Source organism: Vulpes lagopus, chromosome 1, assembly GCF_018345385.1.
Source record: "Vulpes lagopus strain Blue_001 chromosome 1, ASM1834538v1, whole genome shotgun sequence".
Lineage (NCBI taxonomy): Eukaryota > Metazoa > Chordata > Mammalia > Carnivora > Canidae > Vulpes > Vulpes lagopus.
This window is the reverse complement of record NC_054824.1, coordinates 143785413-143803675: the sequence shown is the minus strand read 5'-3', so window position 1 is coordinate 143803675 and position 18263 is coordinate 143785413. Positions and strand designations below refer to the sequence as shown.

The 18263-nt window shown below is 55.6% G+C and overlaps 1 protein-coding gene across 3 annotated transcripts; it reads left to right on the top strand.

The window, feature by feature from the left end:
- Window positions 1–9246: 9246 nt before the first annotated feature.
- On the top strand, window positions 9247–16814 carry PMVK (phosphomevalonate kinase). 3 transcript variants are annotated; one of them, XM_041767649.1, is made up of 5 exons: window positions 9247–9392; window positions 10756–10819; window positions 13430–13582; window positions 15388–15517; window positions 16353–16814. In XM_041767649.1, exons 1-5 carry the CDS (start codon window positions 9298–9300, stop codon window positions 16487–16489), a joined length of 579 nt encoding a protein of 192 aa, XP_041623583.1. In that variant the 5' UTR covers window positions 9247–9297; the 3' UTR covers window positions 16490–16814. The 3 variants fall into 3 exon arrangements, with proteins under 3 accessions (XP_041623583.1, XP_041623591.1, XP_041623598.1); XM_041767657.1 differs by lacking the exon at window positions 10756–10819 and having other exon boundaries at window positions 9261–9392; XM_041767664.1 differs by lacking the exon at window positions 9247–9392 and having other exon boundaries at window positions 13549–13582.
- The last annotated feature ends 1449 nt before the right edge of the window (window positions 16815–18263 follow it).

Genomic DNA, 18263 nt, shown 5'->3' with positions numbered 1-18263 from the left:
TGTCTACTCTGTATTTGGCACTGCCTGCAGGGTGCAGAGGAGGGAGGGGAGGATCTCCACCAGGCTTCTGGACAGGCCCGCGGGAGGCCACTAGGTGGCGCCCCGGCTCCACGTTTCGTGCAGATCTCGCCTCCCCGCTTGGTGTGCACTGACTGGGCCCCTGCCCCGCCCACCTGCGCGCTGCCAGGACCTGGACCCCGCTGGCCCCTCCTCCGAAAGTCCTTCCTGGATTGCCCTGGACGTCCCCCGCCAGTGTAGGTGGAATGACGCGTGGTGTGACATCAGGAAGGGGGGTGCACCAGCAGGCTCCAGGAGGGGGCTGTGGTGGGTGGCAGGTACTTGGGGCGCCGCTGGCTGCTAAAGGGCTTTAAGCCCATGAGCTCATCTGAGTGGGCTGGGGAGGGCTGGAGGGCAGGGGGGGATGGGACTGGAGGCCGCGAGGCTGGGTACCCAACCAGCAGCACACCAGTCCACCGTGGGAAGGTCTGTTGGGTATGAGGAGGCATTAAAGAGCCTTCCTCCATGGGGAGATCCCTGGATGGCTCAGCGGTTTAGCGCCGCCTTCGGCCCAGGGCGTGGTCCTGGAGACCCGGGATCTAGTCCCACATCGGGCTCCCTGCATGGAGCCTGCCTCTCTCTGCTGGTGTCTCTGCCTCTCTCTCTCTCTCTCTGTGTCTCTCATGAATAAACAGATAAAATCTTTAAAAGAAAAAAAAAAAGAGCCTGCGTCCAGTGGAGCTGCTTTCTGCAGCAGGAAGGACCACAGTTAGGCCTGAGGAGGAATTTCCTCTGGGTAGAGGGTCAGTGATGGGGGCTGGGGGTCTTCTGGGGGAGAGCCAGGGCGGCAGGGACACTGGCCATGGATTACCCTGTGTCTGGGCTGACCTGGCTAGGTGATGCTCATGCCCCCATCACAGGTCAGGAGGCCCCTATCTCTGTCACCCCCAGCAGCAGTGGTGACAAGCGAGTCCCTGGCTCCAGCTTACAGGACGCTATCTTGGCGCCAGCATGTGAAGATGAGCCCTGGCCAGGGCTATGGGGCAACACTCCCCCCGCCCCCAACCCCAGAGCTGGTCTGTCCTGATGGCGGGGGTGGGGGGCCCTGGGAGCGGATGCACTGGACTCTGCCACCCAGCTCTGCTTGGCCTCCCAGGGTCTGGCCTGGACCCTTCCAGTTTAAGTACTTAGCTTTTCTGCCTTTTCTCTGAGAACTCCCTAGCTGAGGGCTCAGCTCCAGGGGTGTCCCTCTGAGGATACTCAAGTCAGGAGTGTATCCCTCTACTCGCAATGGGAAAAGTCTGCTTCCTTTGACATGTCCCCACTTGCATCTGTGCCTCAGTCTGCTGTCCCTCCCTGGCATCCCTGCTCCTCACCTAGCCTCCCTCCTTCCCTGGCTCCCCACTGCCCTGACCCCAGTGCCCTCAGCTTAGCTTTCCCTCGCCCATGCCCCCCCCACAGGCCCTTACACCCCTTACATCCCCAAGACGCCCCCCAGTCTCTCCCAGGCCCAGTCTTTCCCCACTCATCCTAGGGGATGGGGCACGTGTTGAGAGTGCAGTGGGGGTGAATTTCTCCCATTAGCTCCTTAAGGTCAGAGGCGTGTGTTCCTCTTGAGAACTCCCAGCCCCTTCTGCTGGGCTCCAAGCTGGACTGGCTGGCTGGTGCCTTGGGAGCCTCCCATGGCTACCCTGATGCCCGGATGGCTGCCCATCTGGGCTTGTGCTGGACCACAGGCGCTCCTGGTCCCTTCACATGGCACATGCTCACTGCAGATCAAGGAGGGACCCTGCAGGGTGTGGGCTGGGCTCTGTGGCTCTAGGTTCAGACAATAACAGGCTGTTACTTCTCAGCCCCCTTGTTGCCAATGCCACCCCTCACAGAGTAGCCTTCCCTGAAGGTGTCTCTGTAAGCTTTGGCTTCCAGAAGACGCCCAGCCCAGGTCTCTCCTCACAAGGCTTGGCCTGAGCAAGTTCGAGGCCAGAAGACCCAGTCTCTGGTGCCCAGCACTGCCCACCTGTGGGCCCCAAATAAGGCACCCCTCCTCACTTCTGGGCCCAGCATGGCCATCAGGAGTCCCCACAGGTTGTTGCGAGGATGAAATCAGTCTCTTCAAATAGTAGAGCATGGTCACAGAGAGTAGTTGTCATTACCTAACCTCTAAGCAGGGAGCTAGGCCCTCTGAGCTCTGGTGTGTTTCCCAAACCTCACGGTAGGGGGCTGGCAGAGGAAGGACGCCATTGTGCATTTAACTCTGAGGGGTGCGTGCAGACCCTGCTCCTTGCAGAGCCTGCTCCTTGCCTTGAGGCTAACTGGGTTAGTCTAACACGGCACAATTTTACCTGTACTCTCTTAATGGTGCTCTCTTAATGGGAGGAGTCCGCCTGGCAGTTGAGAGGAACTTTGAAGGGTAATAGGATTTGTGACAGGGGAGGGGGCTTCAGACATGGCAGAGGGGAGGCCCAAGGCAGGGAAAATAGCCTTGTGGCCAGATGGTTAAGGTGACATTCTCGATTCTCCCACGGGCCCACTTGCAAAGCTAGGGAGGAGCTATGGTGTGCCGAAGGAGTAGATTGCCACCAAAGGCATTTCAGCGGGGACACCTGTGTGAGGGGAAGTGCACACGGGTGCTCTGTACCTGGCAGCTAGGGTGGAAGAGACTGGATGTGAAGTTGGGGTAGTTAGGAGGTGTCAGCCAATGGCCCAGGAGAGAGGTCACATGGGCCTCACTTGGAGCATGTGTCAGAGTGGGCCAGCCTTGGATGGTACTAGGCCCTGGGGCAGGGGGGTTGTCAAAGACTCAGCCTCTCAGCCCTGGGACAGGTGGGTGAGCACCCCCCTCCCCACCTCTGTCCCAGTCCCAGCAGTGCTGGGCAAGGAGGAGCTGATGATGCAGGGGCAGGGTGAGAGGGGGAAGTGGCTGGGCTTGATTTTGCAGGATATGGGGGAGGAGGAGAGCCAGCCTCCCAGCAGGTCACCCACTGTGCCACCCCTCTCCCCATTCCCTCCCAGATAGGGCCCCTTTGGAGAAGTTCTTTTTTTTTTTTTTTTAAGATTTTATTTCTTTATTCATGAGAAACAGAGACACAGAGAGAGGCAGAGACAAAGGCAGAGGGAGAAGCAGGCTCCATGCAGGGAACCCAATGCAGGACTTGATCCCAGGTCTCCAGGATCATGCCCTGGGCCAAAGAAGGCGCTAAACCGCTGAGCCACCTAGGCTGCGCACCCCCCCCCTTTTTCCCCTTTGGAGAAGTTCTAACTGGCATCGGTCAGCTTACTGAGCCTTCACTTCAGCTTACTGAGTCTGCAGGCAACCACCGCCCGCAGAGGTCTTCAAGGAAACCCTGTCCCCAGTCGGAGGGCTGGCAGTCACCAGGCTGGGGCAGGGAAGGTAGGAACGGAAGCCATGTACTGTGGAGAGGAAAGTGTCAGCCCCCTTGGGAAGGTCAGTCCACCGTGGGCCAAACAAACCTCACATGCCTGCTGCTCTGGACCACAGTCCCCAGCCCTCACAGAGGCAGCCTGTGGGCATGGGCAGGTGCAGAGACTGTGGCATGAGCCTGGCCCAGACACACGGGCTGCCCTTCTCATCCACTTGGGCCGAAAACTTTTCAGGGCTCCGCTATGGTGCTGAGAGGTAGGCCTTAGAGAAGGTAAGACCATCAGGAGGGCAGCCCCGGTGGCTCAGCGGTTTAGTGCCGCCTTCAGCCCAGACTTGTTTCTCCCTCTGCCTGTGTCTCTGCCTCTCTCTCTCTCTCTCTCTCTCTCTGTGTGTGTGTGTCTCTCATGAATAAATAAATAAAATCTTAAAAAAGAAAAGACCATTAGGAACTGTTCACAGATGATGAGACTGCGAGAAAGGAGGTGTCTTGCCTGAGGGTCCCATCAGAGTTGGACTGTGACAGGGGAGGGAGACTGACCCTTAGGTGGGCCCCAGGATACCAGTTGGTGCTTGAAACGTTGGGTAGTGCTGCTTGCCTGCCCTGTCCCCACCCAGTTGGCTCTGGGCTTGAAAGCAGTGTCTGAGCTCTACCTGTGCATCTCCATCTGGGCTGGTGCACCCCCACTCAGCCACTGGGCACCTGCTGCCGCTAGCGCCCCTGCTTGTGGGCAGGAGGAGGCCAGCCTGGAAGAGCCCTTTGTGGGCAGGAAGCCCGTCTCTTTGGTCCAGAGGCGTGTGAGAATGGAGGCGCAAAGAAGAAAGTGACTTGTCCAAGGTCACAAAGCTTGCTCGGGCAGGGTGGGGACCAGAGCCCCTGGCTCCTGGCCTCTACGAGTCTCCTGTCCCTTCTCCCTCCTCTTCTGTCTCCACTTTTTCAAGCTTGGGACTCAGGCTCTAAGGTGAGCTCTGGAGGAGCTGGTCCTTCCTCATGCTGCCTTGGAGCTTTGACTGCATTCTGGCTCCTGGCACAGATGTCTGGCCGTGGCCACTCAGAGGGGCGGCTGGATGGCTGGATGACAGGAAGCTGGGCCTGTGGAGGGCTGGGGCGAGAGGGAGGGATCCTTGGAGCCTCGGAACCACCCCTGGAACCTCAGCAACTGGGTTTGGGGTTGTGAGGGCTCAGGCCCGAGCATGTCCACAAAGGGCCCTGTTGGCCTGGGGCGGGCGTGAGGTCCTCGCCTCCAGACTGTCTCCTCGAGGGCCTTCCCTCACCTGCTCATTTATGCGTCAGCCAGGTGTTCACTCAGCAGTTCCCCAGGCCCTGCTGCCAAGCTGGCCAGCAGTCTCAGAACACGGAAGCGCAGGCTTGGGGGCAGCTCCGGGCACCTGCCATCGTGGCCTGGGGTCCTGGAGGCTCTACCTGGGCTGGGAAACAGCAACCTCTGAGCTATGGAGGCCCCGCTCCTCTGCTTACAGCTCCTGATTTGAAAGAAGTCGGTCCATCTCCTTTGGGGAATAAAAGCCAACCTCTGTCACTAAGAGAATTAAAAAACTGTGAAGTGAAATCAGCGGATTAGTCTGTGAGTGGCAGCAGTGTGGGGTCAGTCCCCAGCCATGACGTGGACATTCAGTGCATGGTAATATAAGAGAACAAAGATATTTCTCTAAACCGTGAATCTTTTTTTTAAAAAATGTTTTACTTATTCATGAGACACACACACACACACACACACACACAGAGGCAGAGACACAGGCAGAGAGAGAAGCAGGCTTCATGCAGGAACCCGATGTGGGACCTGATCCTGGGACTCCAGGACCACGCCCTGGGCCAAAGGCAGGCAACCAAACCGCTGAGCCATCCAGGGATCCCCTAAACTATGCATCTTTATTGGAGAAAATCTTACTGAAAGGTGCCCAGCTGGTCTCAATCTCCATCTCAGGTTGTGAGTTCCAGCCCCACGTTGGGGGTGGGGATTATGTTAAAAAGAAATCTCATTTGTGCTTAACACCATATTCCAGATGGAGGTGTAGCCACCATCTGTGGGTATACTGGTTAAATTTTTGGAGCTTGTTTTTTTTTTGAAAGTGGGAGGATCCTTGGTTGGCCTAACATTCTGGCCATCCTCAGACTCTAGTATGTACTCTACGGATGCAAAAGGTGCATCTCCACAAGCGGATGCTCCTTTACAGATTGCCCGGATTTGACCTCGGCGGCACGATGCTCATGAACTGTGCCCTGGCTGCCTCAGTCACAAAACTGAGGTCCCATATCTACCACACAGTGATGGAAATGATTTGTAGACCAAGGACTGAGCAGGAGAACCCAACTTTATGCCGCTCTGCTGGAGGAGCACGCTTAGGGGGAGAGGTTGGGTGCCATGCTGGCACCACATCCCACAAGCAGTTTCTCCTCTCTAGGGCTGTCTTCTGCCTGTGGCATTTCTTTAACCCTACAAAGTTGGAGCTGGCCAGCACCTTATACATTTCCGGGTTCACCCTCAATGGGCACTTAGCGACTGGAAACGGGAGGTCATGAGAGGACATGGACCCTAAGTCTGACTTTTAGTTGTCTGTTTGGAAGTGTTTGCCCTTCTCTCTGGAGAGGGATCTCTGGGGGCTGGGTGCTATGTATAGTAGGTTACTGCCAGAGATCCCAGGCAAATTTCTCAATTATAATGAGCCTCAGTTGTCTCATCTGTAAGTAGGGATAGTAGTGTTTATGTCATAAGATTGAGAAAAGATCAGGATGCCTGGGTGGCTCAGTGGTTGAGCACCTGCCCTGGGCTCAGGGTGTGATCCGTGGTCTCAGGATTGAGTCCCACATCAGGCTCCCTGCCTGGAGCCTGCTTCTCCTTCTGCCTATGTCTGTGTCTTTCTCTCTGTGTATCTTTAATGAATAAATAAAATCTAAAAAAAAAAATTGAGAAAAGTTCTGGCACATAGTAAATGCTCAGTAAACATTACCTATTAAACTCTCTGGAGGACAGATGAATGAGAGTTGATGAGTGTAGTGGAGTGCAAGGTGCTATGATGTGGGTGAGCTCGGCATATGTCAGGAGTATAGAAAACAGGAATCTAAGTCAGAGGAGTGGGGGGTCAGGAAGGAGGCAACACAAACTAAGTGCGGAAGTACAAGTCAGAGTGGGTTTCACAGAAAAAGGATGGGAAGGGGGCGCCTGGAGGCTCAGTTAGTTAAGTGTCCGACTCTTTTTTTTTTTTTTTTTATAGACAATGCCCATCACAGTTTTCTTTTTATTTTGGCTGGTATACTTCCTGGAAAAATGGTTATGCAAGTTTATTTTTTAAAGATTCCATTTATTTATTCATGAGAGACACACAGAGAGAGGCAGAGACACAGGCAGAGGGAGAAACAGGCTCCATGCAGGGAGCCCGACGTGGGACTCGATCGAGTTGATCCAGCGTCTCCAGGATCATGCCCTGGGCCGAAGGCAGGCACTAAACCGCTGAGCCACCTAAGGATCCCCCATGTCCGACTCTTGATTTCAGCTCAGGTTGTAGTCTCAGGGTTGTGGGCTTGAGCATCGCGTGGGGCTCCATGCTGGGTGGGAAGTCTGCTTAAGATTCTCTCAAAAAAAAATTTCTATTTATCCAAGTCCAGATTTATTAAAAAAAAAAAAAAAAAAGGTGGGAAGGGTATTCCAGGCAAGGGGAACAACATAATGGGGTGTGGTTAGAACCATTACAGCTTCTATTAGAGCATCATGGAATTGTTAATTTATGTCAGTTTTCCCTAATTTTGGGGTGAAACTTCACATGCTCCATTTTTAAGCTCCTTTATAATCCTGTCTCTCAGAATACATGCTTTTTGAGAGCAGGCTCTGGTTTGTTTACTGTTGCATTGTACTTGGTGTGTTTTAGACCTTTAAATATATGTTGAATGAATGAATGAACTTCATCAGCTCCCCGAAGACTCAGACTCCCTGTCTCTTTCCCTGTTGTACTACTTCTTTACACCTCACTCCATCCTGCACCTCATCTGCCAGGCTCCATGGCCTGCAAAGCAATAGTCATCAAGCACAGAAGCACTGATTCACAAGCCCTTGGGTCAGCTGGACAGTGGCCATGAGAAGAGAAGCTGGAACAGAGCAAGGAGCTGAAGTAAGGGTAACTGGAGGTGTCACTGAGCCAGGATGGCATCTGGTTCAGGTATCTATGGGTCAGGCTTGCCTGGGAGGGGCAGACCTTGGTATCTCTGCTCAGGGCTCCCTCTGCCTGGGCAGGGCTGGAGCGGCACTGACAAGGCCCACCTCCTCCCTCTTCTAGGCTCTGCAGGGCTGTGTGGCCTGGTCCTCTGCGGGCTCAAACTGTCTCAGAGTATGAGGAGTCCCTGCGAGAGAAGCATGGCTCTGGGGAGTATGTAAGCAAGTGGCCTTGGAGAGCAGGTCGAATGGCTTCAGGTGACAACAAGGTTCAGGTATCCCCATAGGAGCTGGTGTCTGTGGAGGAGGACGAAAAACCCTTTGGCCGTCTGAGGCCAAAAGATGGAGCAATCACCATGAGGTCAATGAGTCCACTCAGAGTGGACATGAGCCAGTGGCTAAGCTGTGGTGCATGAGAATGAGCCTTGGGATTGCTACCTGTAAGCACTGAAAAGGGGAAAGGCCACCCAGCCAGGTGGTGAGGAGCCTTGCAGGAGCCAGGGATTTCCAGGGGGAGGAATGGAAGGAGGGAGGCCACAGACACAAGGTGTGTGCTAAGGTGTGAGGGCTGGTGTCCCTCCATGTGAGGGGGCCGTAGGGGACAGTGGGATTCAGCTAAGGCAGGGAGCAGGAGGATATCTCTGATCATCAGTTGGGAATTCCAGGAGGTCAAGTGAAGGGGCGGGGTGGGGGTCCTTTCTAGTGACAGGAGGTGGGATCTGAGCTCTCCTTGGGAGTCCAAGGAAACGGTTACTGCAGCTGTGCTGAATTTCAAACCACAGAGTGCTCAGAATAGACAACTGCACGTTTGGACGATGCTGGAGGATTCACAGTGTTCCCACCGTACACCTTGTACTTCCCGTACTCTCTTCTCCCCGCAGCCCTGTGACCCGGTTGTTGTCAGCGATGCACCCGGAGGGGCGCGCTGAAGGTCCCGGGAAGCATTCGAGCGGGTTCAAGCCCCGCTGCGCACAGGTGACAGACTGTAGGGGCCTTCCGGAGCAGGTTCATTCCGCACCCGGGCCGTGCCGTGCCGTGCCCGAGCTCCCCAGGCCTCCGACGCTTGGGAGTTGCACTCCTCCGCAGCAGGTGCCCTTCTCTTGCACGCGGCCCGCAGAAACAGCTAACAAGCTCCTCACAGGTAAGCTCAGACATGCAGGCCAGCGAGTCCCCGCCGAGGACAACGTACTCCTCGCCCTGGGCCGGCCTGTCCCAGCTGCGGGCTGGCGGGGAGCGAACAGGCCACGCACCTGCTGGGAAACACCCAGCAATCTGGGGCGTCGGCTCCCAAGCCCCTCCAGCGCCCTCCGAAGACGCCAGCGCGACGGCCCCTCCCGCGTGACGTCATAGACACGCCTCCTCCGGGAGGACCCACGTTCACCGCGGGGCGCGAACGGCGTCGCTTGAGCACGTGCGCTTCAGTGCGCACACGGCGGGGCAGGCTTGAAGACCTATTCAGCATGGTCCCCCTAATGTTTGCAGGGTTGGGTGGCACGCAGCGTGAGGCTCACCTCGGGGCATTTCAAGACGTCACCCCCCCAGAAGGAGAATGGTTCTGTCCGGGTGACGTCAGGCTCTGGGCGGGGCCGGGCCGTTCCCTGCCCGCTGCCTTGGGCGGCGACCCACGGGCGGAGCCACGTTCCCCGTCGGCGTGCGGAGGCGGCGGGCGTGACCGCGGAGGACCCTTCTGCGGCTGCGCGGGTGTGGTCGCAGTGCCAACGCGGGCGGGTGTGGGGTCTGCGGCTGGGTGGCTGACGCATGGCCCCGCGGGGAGGCGCCCCGTGCCTGGTGCTGCTGGTCAGCGGGAAGAGGAAGTCCGGGAAGGACTTCGTGGCCGAGGCGCTGCGGAGCAGGTGTCCGCGGGGCGGGGCGCGCGCGGCTCGGGGTGGGGTCCGCGGGCGTCCGGAGCGCGGACTGCTGCGGGGCGGCCGACTTCCGGGGAGGAGGCGGGGAGGGACGTGCCGCCGGGAGCCCACCGGGTCCCAGAGCTCCCTCGCCAGGTGCCGGGTAGGGGGGCTGGGCAGGAGCGCCTTTTCAGTTGAGGAAACCAGATTCCGCTTTTGTCTGGCTCCCCGAAGTGAGTCCGCTGCGCCCTACTCCGCCATGTCCCTGGCCTCAGCGAGGTGCTGTGGGGGGAGTAGCTCTGCCGGGCTGGGGCGAGGGGCTGGACGAGCTGGGCGGCCCAGGCTGAGGTCTCCCTGAACTCACCCCAGGGACCCGCCACCTTGTGCCCCCAAACACGGGAGCCAGATAGTGGCCAGAGGCACGGCCCGTGCAGTTGCACCTGGGGTCACAGCCTGACCCCCCCACCTACTCGTTTTTGATCTTGCGCAAGATTCTTACCCAAGGGCATCTCAGTTTTGTCATCTGTGAAATTAGGGGAATGATAGGCTGCTTGTAGGGATTGCAGGAGTCATGCACCTTAAGCGCTTAGAACAGTTCTTGCCTAGTAAAGATACAGGAGCTAAACGGTGGCTGTTATTTGCATTTTACCCAAATTGGCGTCAATACCTGCAGTGTTTTGTGAGCGTCAGTTCTCAACCTCCGGTTCTTGTCTGAATGGTGGAGTGCCTGTCTCATGGGTCAGGATTGAGGAGCATCTGGGAGCATCTCAAAGGCAGGGCAGGAGCCCTGTGTCTTAGGACTGTGTTACCCACATTTACATGCAGCACCCCACTTGTGGCTGGGCTACACTGAACAGGGGAACAGATGGATGATTTATGTGTGATGATCATGTCCATTGAGACCCAGATGCTCTGGCTGTGAGAGGTTTAGTCCAGGGTCCCAGCAGTAACTACTCCGTCCAGAACATGGTCTGGGACGGACGTGTACTACTGTAATCCTAATTTTATTGGTTTTACTTGTTGATTTCAGGAGTCTTTCACATTCCAGTTTTGTAATAATCTTGTAGGAGAGAGGACAGAAAGTACTCTCCCCACTTTCTAGGTGAGGAATTAGAATCAGGAAGGATGAGTGTGATGAAGTTCCATGGATACCCCTAGCAGAGGCAGGACTTCATTGGGGTGCCTGGCTGGTTCAGTCATTAGCGCCTGGGATTCTGACTTCATCTCAGGATCATGAGTTCAAGGCTTGTGGGAGGCATGGAACCTAGGAAAGGAAAAAAAAAAAAAGAAAGAAAGGGGACTTCAGTTCCCTGTATGTCAACCAGGGGCGTGAAAACTGGGCTAAGTGGGTTTGGCTCTCCCTGTCGTGTAGACTTGGCGCCGATGTCTGTGCTGTCCTCCGGCTCTCTGGTCCACTCAAGGAACAGTATGCTAAGGTAGGTGGTGCTCTGGTGCATCTGGTGGGTGAGGAGCCAGCTTACAGGCTGCAGGGTCTTTACGACCACTGTTGGCAGGGGGTGGACAGCTCTCCATATTCTGTGGCTCCACCTTTGGGGGGCATTTTCACTCTAAGCTGGTTTCCCATTGTCATCACTCACTTCAGGCCACTCCCCTAGAGTGTGTACAAGAAATCATGTCCAGGAAAGGGTGTAGATGTGAGTTGTCAGCTCTGAGGTCAAGTTATTAGTAACAGTCTGGAATTCTTCCTTTAGAAATGTAATCACTTGGGTTGTCAGTGTACGTTGTTAAGTGGAAAAAGCAAGATGTAGAAAGGTGCACATGGAATGCTACATTTGTATAAAAATGGAGAAAAACTGTAAATATATTTGCTTATCTATTCAGCCATATAGTAAGAATTTGTGGGGGTACTGGCATGTTGTTCACTATTCCTGGTGCTCGGGATGTGTGAAGCCAGGGCAGGATAGCAGGACTGTGTCCTTGGATGCCTCCAGGGAGCAGTGGTGGGAGAGAGCTTTTTCACTGTCAACAATATGTATCTTGAATTTTGAACCATGCAGATTTAAAAAAAGGATTATAGAAAAATAAACGGGAGCTCTTAAAGCCCTGGCTTTCAGATAGAGAGCCTGGAGGGTGAGACCAGCTTCCCATACTGTGTGGAGCATTCATTGCTTACATTTCTGTCCTTGCTTCTGGGTGCATCGGTTTCGGGTACCTGTGCTCATGGCCCCTTGGTCAGTTGGCCTGGATCTGGCCTTCTAGGGCCACACAGAATGAATTTGTTTTCCCCCTTCCATGCGTCAGTCCCATATCCATGGGCAGTATGCTGCTATACCAGTCTTCTCCCACCAGCTAAACAGACCCATTTGTAGCATGGCAGCCGGGGCGGGTCCTGGGGATAACAGGTGCAGTCATTTAAAAAATTTTTTAGTAGGAACGTTTCCCCAGTGAAGTTGGATGGAGAAGTTCCTTGTATCCAGTAGACAGACTGGGAGGGACTCTGATGGAAGGAGGGGTGGAGGGGGAGGTGCTCAGCCTACCCATTGGGGCCTGGGGCCTTCCAAGAACCCCAGGGCTCCAAGGAGCAGTTAGAAAATCTCTGATCTACCTGCAGAATTCCTAGATCAGCCCCCACTCCAAACTGATGAGCCAGGCTGGTGTGGGAGTTGGGTAGGAATTTGCATTTTTTGTTTCAAAGATTTTTAAAATTTATTTGAGATAGAGTAAGAGGGAGAGAATGCACACAAGTGGATGGTGGGGGGCAAAGGGAGAGGGAGAAGCGGACTTCTCACTGAGTAGGGAGCCCAAAATGGGGCTCCATCCCTGGATCCCAGGATCATGACCTGAGCCACCCAGATGCCCCAGGAGTTTGCATTTTTAAAACCTCAATAGGTAACTCTGATAGGCCAGCCTACCACTACATCTCCCACTCCCACTTTAAAAACAAATCCTGGATGCCTGGCTGGCTTAGTGGATAGAGCCTGCGACTCTTGATGTCAGGGTTGTGAGTTCAAGCCCCACGTTGGGCGTGGAGCCTTTTTAAAAACAAAACAAAACATCGGGCAGCCTGGGTGGTTCAGTGGTTTAGTGCCACCTTCAGTCCAAGGCCTGATCCTGGAGGCCTGGGATCGAGTCCTGCATCAGGCTCCCTGCATGGAGCCTGCTTCTCCCTCTGCCTGTGTCTCTGCTGTTCTCTCTCTTTCTCTCTCTGTCTCTCATTAATAAATAAATAAAATAAAAAAAAAAAACCCACCAAAAACAAAAAATCATGATGGAAAATATAATTGAAAAGCAGAACGTAATGCTCCTGGTGGCTGCTTTTCACCTGTGTTAAGAGTAGGTGGAAACTAGTTTACAAACGAAGTGGCTGCTGGCCTCACCCTAGGAGCAGGGCACAGGAAGGTGACTTGACCTGTGTGGTCTGGCCCTTCAGTTTGCAGATGAAGAAACAGTCCAAGAAGGTCTACCTGCAGTGAATTAGTAGAGGAGCTGGAACCTGCCCCCTTCTTGCCCCGGGGTTCCCGTTGAGGGCCTGTCTTGCAGCCAGTGTCCCTGGTGGAGGGAAGGCCAGCCAGGGTGGTCTGAGCAGTCCCTTGTGTCCAGATGGATGGAGTGATTCTGTTTCCAGAGGTGCCAGGGACTTAGGGGTGGGGGGTGGAGGGAGCCTGGGACAGATGATGCCCGGGGGTTGGGGAGGACACAGCCTGCCCTGCTTTTAGGTTTCCCACTTTGGTTAAAGGCTAAGCCTGTGCCCAGGGGATGCAAACTAATTTCAGGATTAGTTTAAGCCAGAAATAATTTGGGAGGTAAGGCTGTTGCAAAGGAGAAAAACCACATCACAAGTTTTCAAGATAAACCGAAGCAATTTCTGGATTACCCCAGTCTTTACTTCCATCTCCTGCCATTTGGGATTTTTTTAGTTTCTAGCCCCGTTTCCCTACAGACATGGTCCTGGTGGCAGCCTCTTGGTCCTTGCATTGGGACCCCCTGCCCTGGGGGTGGGCTGGGTGGGGGCGGAGAAGGCCTTCTGTTTCAGGAGAGACCCGAGGTTGGCTGCTGGTGGTGCAGACTCTGTGTGCTTTGGGCAGGAGCACGACCTGGATTTCCAGAGACTCCTGGATGCCAGCGCCTACAAGGAGGCCTTTCGGAGGGACATGATCCGCTGGGGGGAGGAGAAGCGCCAGGCCGACCCCGGCTTCTTCTGCAGGAAGGTTGTAGAGGGCATCTTCCACCCTGTCTGGGTGAGTGGGCTCTGTGGCAGCTCTCTCCATCCACATCTCCACTGCCTTCCTGTCCTGCTGGATCTCACCGACATCTCCTGCTCTGGCCGGGGTGTCGGCTCTCCGCCCCTGTGGTCCCTTCACTACAGGTAGCCAGAACGACCTTTGAAGAACAAGACGAGTTACTCCTCCATGGAGCACCTTTGTCCCTTGTTCTGTTGGACCACATTGAAATGCTTAGTGCAAACCTCTAGGCCTGAACAATCTGGTCCTGCTGCCCCGTTGGCCTCCCTAGTCCTCAGACTGTAGCGACATCAGCCTCCTCTCTGTGCCCCAAGGTACGCTCCTTCTGGAGTCAGGGCGGGCCTGCATGTTCCGCCTGCCAGAGATGTCCCTTCTCTCCCTCTACTGGGTGCACTCCAGGCTGCCTGGCTTATTTACGTGGTGCCTTCACAAGGAAGCCTTCCCTGATACCCGAGCTCTAAGTGATGGTTGCTGTCTGTTGCTCCCATGGCACCTACTCCTCTCCTACCTCCTCGAGGCAGCTGGTGTTCTCTCCTTGCACCTGGCCTGGCTCCCAGTGATTTGGGCGCACCCCAGTGCAAACATTGTAATCAGGGTGATTACATTATAACTGGCTGGAGGGAATTAGGCCCTAAACAATAGCCCCTTGGGGCTTATAGCTCCATGACCTTGGCCTGGGGCCCTTCCCTTGTGGGTGGGGATCACTACCAAGTTGCAAAACAGACAAGGGCTCTGGGGAGGGCGGGGGTGCTGTCTGGTGTGGGTATCAGGACCAACTGTGTCTGGGCAAGAGGAGAGGCTGTTGCTAGCAGGCCAGCTCATTGGAGGGGACAGATGTGGCTGGGGGAAGCGGGGGGAAGGCACAGGAGAGAGAGCAGAGGCCAGGGCGCAGGTCTTCCCGGAGGTGAAGGGGATGCAGGGACATGGTGGGATCTGCACAGGCTGCAGGGGCTGCACAGAGACAGGAAGGGGTTGGGGTGGGAGGGAAGGCCTCCCTTAGGAGGAACACCAGAGGAGATGGCACCCAATCAGAGAGCCTGGCCTGTGCCTGTCCCTGAGAAGGCCAGCTGGCTGAGGGGGAGTGAACGTGGGAATCTGGTGGGAAGTAGGTGCTAGATCATGCAGGACCTTGTAAACTGGGGGTGGGCTTTGGGTTGTCTTAGAATGATGGGAGGCCTTTGAGAAGTTTAGGGCAGTGACCTGACAAAATCAGACTTAAATTTTAAAAAGTGCTGGGGAGGGCAGCACCGGTGGCGCAGCGGTTTGGTGCCACCTGCAGCCCAGGGTGTGATCCTGGAGACCCGGGATCGAGTCCCACATCGGGCTTCCTGCATGGAGCCTGCTTCTCCCTCTGTCTGTGTCTCTGCCTCTCTCTCTCTCTCGTTCTCTCTGAATGAATAAATAAATAAATTAAAAAAAAATAAATTCTAAAAAAAAAAAAAGTGCTGGGGAGCAGGGACCAGTTAGAGCATCTTTGTTTCGGGCCTCGGTTTGTTCATCTGTAAAATAATTATGTTGGACCCGCTGATTTGACCCCAGATCCTGCGACCTCTTCAGCTCAGCAGTGACCCCAGAACATGGCATGCCTATGGCGGAGAATGTGTGGGCCAAGTGGGCTGCCTGCAAGGGGCAGGGACAGTGGGTGAAAGTGGGGAAGGGGTGACACCTGTCTGGGTTCTGTAGCCCCTCCCAACCCTGTGTCCCTGCTTATTTGGAGTGGGGCCGGGTCTCCTACCATCCCCACGACCCTGTCCCCCAGCACTGTGTCCTATTGGTCACCTGCCTGTGTCTCTCCCCTGCAGCTGGTGAGTGACACACGGAGGGTGTCGGACATCCAGTGGTTCCGGGAGGCCTATGGGGCTCTGACACAGACCGTCCGTGTGGTAGCCTCGGAGCAGAGCCGACAGCAGCGGGGCTGGGTGTTCACCACAGGTGAGCTGGGCGTGGCCTTTGTCCTTGAGGCTTGGCACTTGGGCCGGCCACCCGATGGTAGACCAAGGCCACCCACTCCCACGCTTCAAGTCCTCTATTTTTTTCCTAGCTGGCTCTGGGGCAGTGAGTGAGGGGTTATAGAAGGGAATTTGCGGCCGGGGGCTCCAGACTGCCCCCACGTCAGGGACGAGTGGGATGGGGTGGGTGTCCTTGGGGCTTATAGCTCCATGACCTTGGCCTGGGGCCCTTCCCTGGGCTATCGTCTCTAGGCCGATGGGACCTACCCCTGTGTCCTTCACCTCTGCTTGCCAGCCTGGTGGGTCAGAGGGCAGGCCTGTTTGATGAACAGAATGACTGTGTGCAGCATCCGTGGTGCAAGCCTGGGACTTGCCCTATGGCTTCTCTCATGCCTGAGGTCCTGGGACCTGGGGAAGTGCAGGTCCAGCAGGCACCCCTCTGTCCAGCTGCCCCTGGGGATTTGCTGCAGGGCGAATGATCTCACCCTATGGTCAGTGAACCTGCTCCGCAGACAGGTGGGTGGAATAGCTCATGCTGTATCCCCAGAGGATTGAGTCAGAGATGTGGGCGTGGAGTCCACACCCCAGCTTCACATAAAATGGAGATAGGTGGCCCTGCTGGGTTCTCTGTGGTTTCCAAAGAGCCAACCACTCTCTATAGCCAGTGGCCAAGGAAGAGCAAAGTCGGTAGACACTCTGGGGGGTCTCAGGTGGCTCTCTGGGGGCAAAGGGGGCAAGCTCATGTGGGGCCAGCAGGCCTCCATGCCCAGTGTCTGCCCAGATGGACGGGCCCTGACCTTCCCATGCTTCCTGTACAGGGGTGGACGATGCTGAGTCCGAGTGTGGTCTGGACAACTTTGGGGCCTTTGACTGGGTCATTGAGAACCATGGGGATGAGCAGCGCCTGGAAGAGCAGTTGGAGAAGCTGGTAGTGTTTGTCCGCTCCAGACTGTAGCTCCAGGTCCTGTGAGCACTGGGGCCTCCCTGCCTCTGCTGGACTTGGTCTCTAAGGTGGGGGAAAGACAGAGGGCCTGGGTCTAGGTTTCTGGGGGCCTGGCAGACATCAGACAAGTCAAGACACCCCCAGGGACCTCATTTCTTTGTACAGAGGACAGTCCCGCCTCTTTAGGAGGAGACTGGAGGGCAAAAGGGGGGTGAACTGGCTGTGCTTGACCTTTGTCCATGGTGCCAGGCCTGTGAGCTTGTGCAGCCTGGCTTCCCTGTCTGGATGCGCTCAGCCCAGGGCTCCTTTGTGTACTAATAAACCACCTTGGAGCACACGCTCAGAGCTGGTCTCTCATTTCCCGGATGCCAGCATAGCCAGCGTGTGTTCAGAAGAGCTGGGGCTGTCTCCACCTAAGCTTGGGCCATGCAAGAAAAGGGTCTGTGTGGGAGGCAGAATGGGGGTCTGAGAGTCTCGTCTTCTTGGAGGGCTCCACCAGAGGCTCTGTGTTCCACAGAGAGTGCCACCAGCAAGCACCCAGAGGGAGCGAGTTATCATAGACGCCAGGGACCTAGAGATCAATGGACTCCTCATAGCCGTTGTGTGGCCCTGGGCAGGTCATATTAGTGCATCCAGCCTCAGCGTTCCCATAGGGGGCTTTGGATTTGATCCCTTTTATTTATTTTATTTTATTGTTTTAAAATTTTTTAGAATTTTATTTTAGAGAGCGAATGTGGAGAGGGGCAGAGGGAGAGAGAGAGAATCTCAAGCAGACTCCGTGCTGGGTGCCGAGTCCAACACAGGGCTCAATGTCATGACCCTGAGATCATGACCTGAGTGGAAACCAAGAGTCGGTCGCTTGACTAGCTGCATCACCCTGGCTTCCTGAGGAGAGTCCTTTCATCTGCACTTAGTAGGTGCCAAGAGCTCAGAAAGGGAAGGCCACCTGCTCAGGATTAGAGGGTGTGTTGGTGCCACCTGACTGCTGACCGTCCCAGACCTCGCTGAGCACCCAGCTCTCTGCCCTCTTCCTCCTCACTCCTATGTCCCTGCTAACTGACCTGTGATGTTCCCGCCCAGACCTCCTCCCTGGCTCTTGTAGGCGCCCGGCACCATGGGCTCCTCCCTGTCCCCTTCTATTTCTCCCTGGAAGGTGAACTCCCTGATGGCTGGCTGTGTCTGTCTGGCAGTTGTGACCGTGGCTCCCAGAGGTGTGCTGGCTCAGTGGGTGCTGGGAGAGGGCATGCTCGCACGCATGTTGATGTGTGCATAATCATGGTCTGCAGGATGCGATTCTCATGCCCCAGGAAGCTCTGTTGCCTATCTGGTGCTGAGCTGGCACCAGCTTGGATGCTCCTGGGGCTTGTTCCACATGGAGACTCAGCTCTTAGGGGCTCCTCTCAGTGGTGCTGGCAGAGGTCACAAGCCACCCCTGCCCCGACCCTGACTGCTTTCCACTCGATCCAGGTTGTGACCTAAAGAGTTTACTGCCGTGATCACCAGACGTGGCCCCAGTGATTTTGGTCATTTCTGTGATGGCACTGTTCAGAGGCAGGTGCAGCGGGTCCAGCTCCAGGGGTGTGGTTTCCATGCAGCAGTGGCTGTGCCTGGGGGTGCGTGGGCGGTACTCACCTGTATATGCCAGCCCTGGGGTGTTATGAAGTCCCAGCCTTCTCTCTCTCTCTCTCTCTTTTTTTTTTTTTTTTTAAGATTTTATTTATTTATTCATGAGAGACACACAGAGAGAGAGAGGCAGAGACACAGGCAGAGGGAGAAGCAGGCTCCA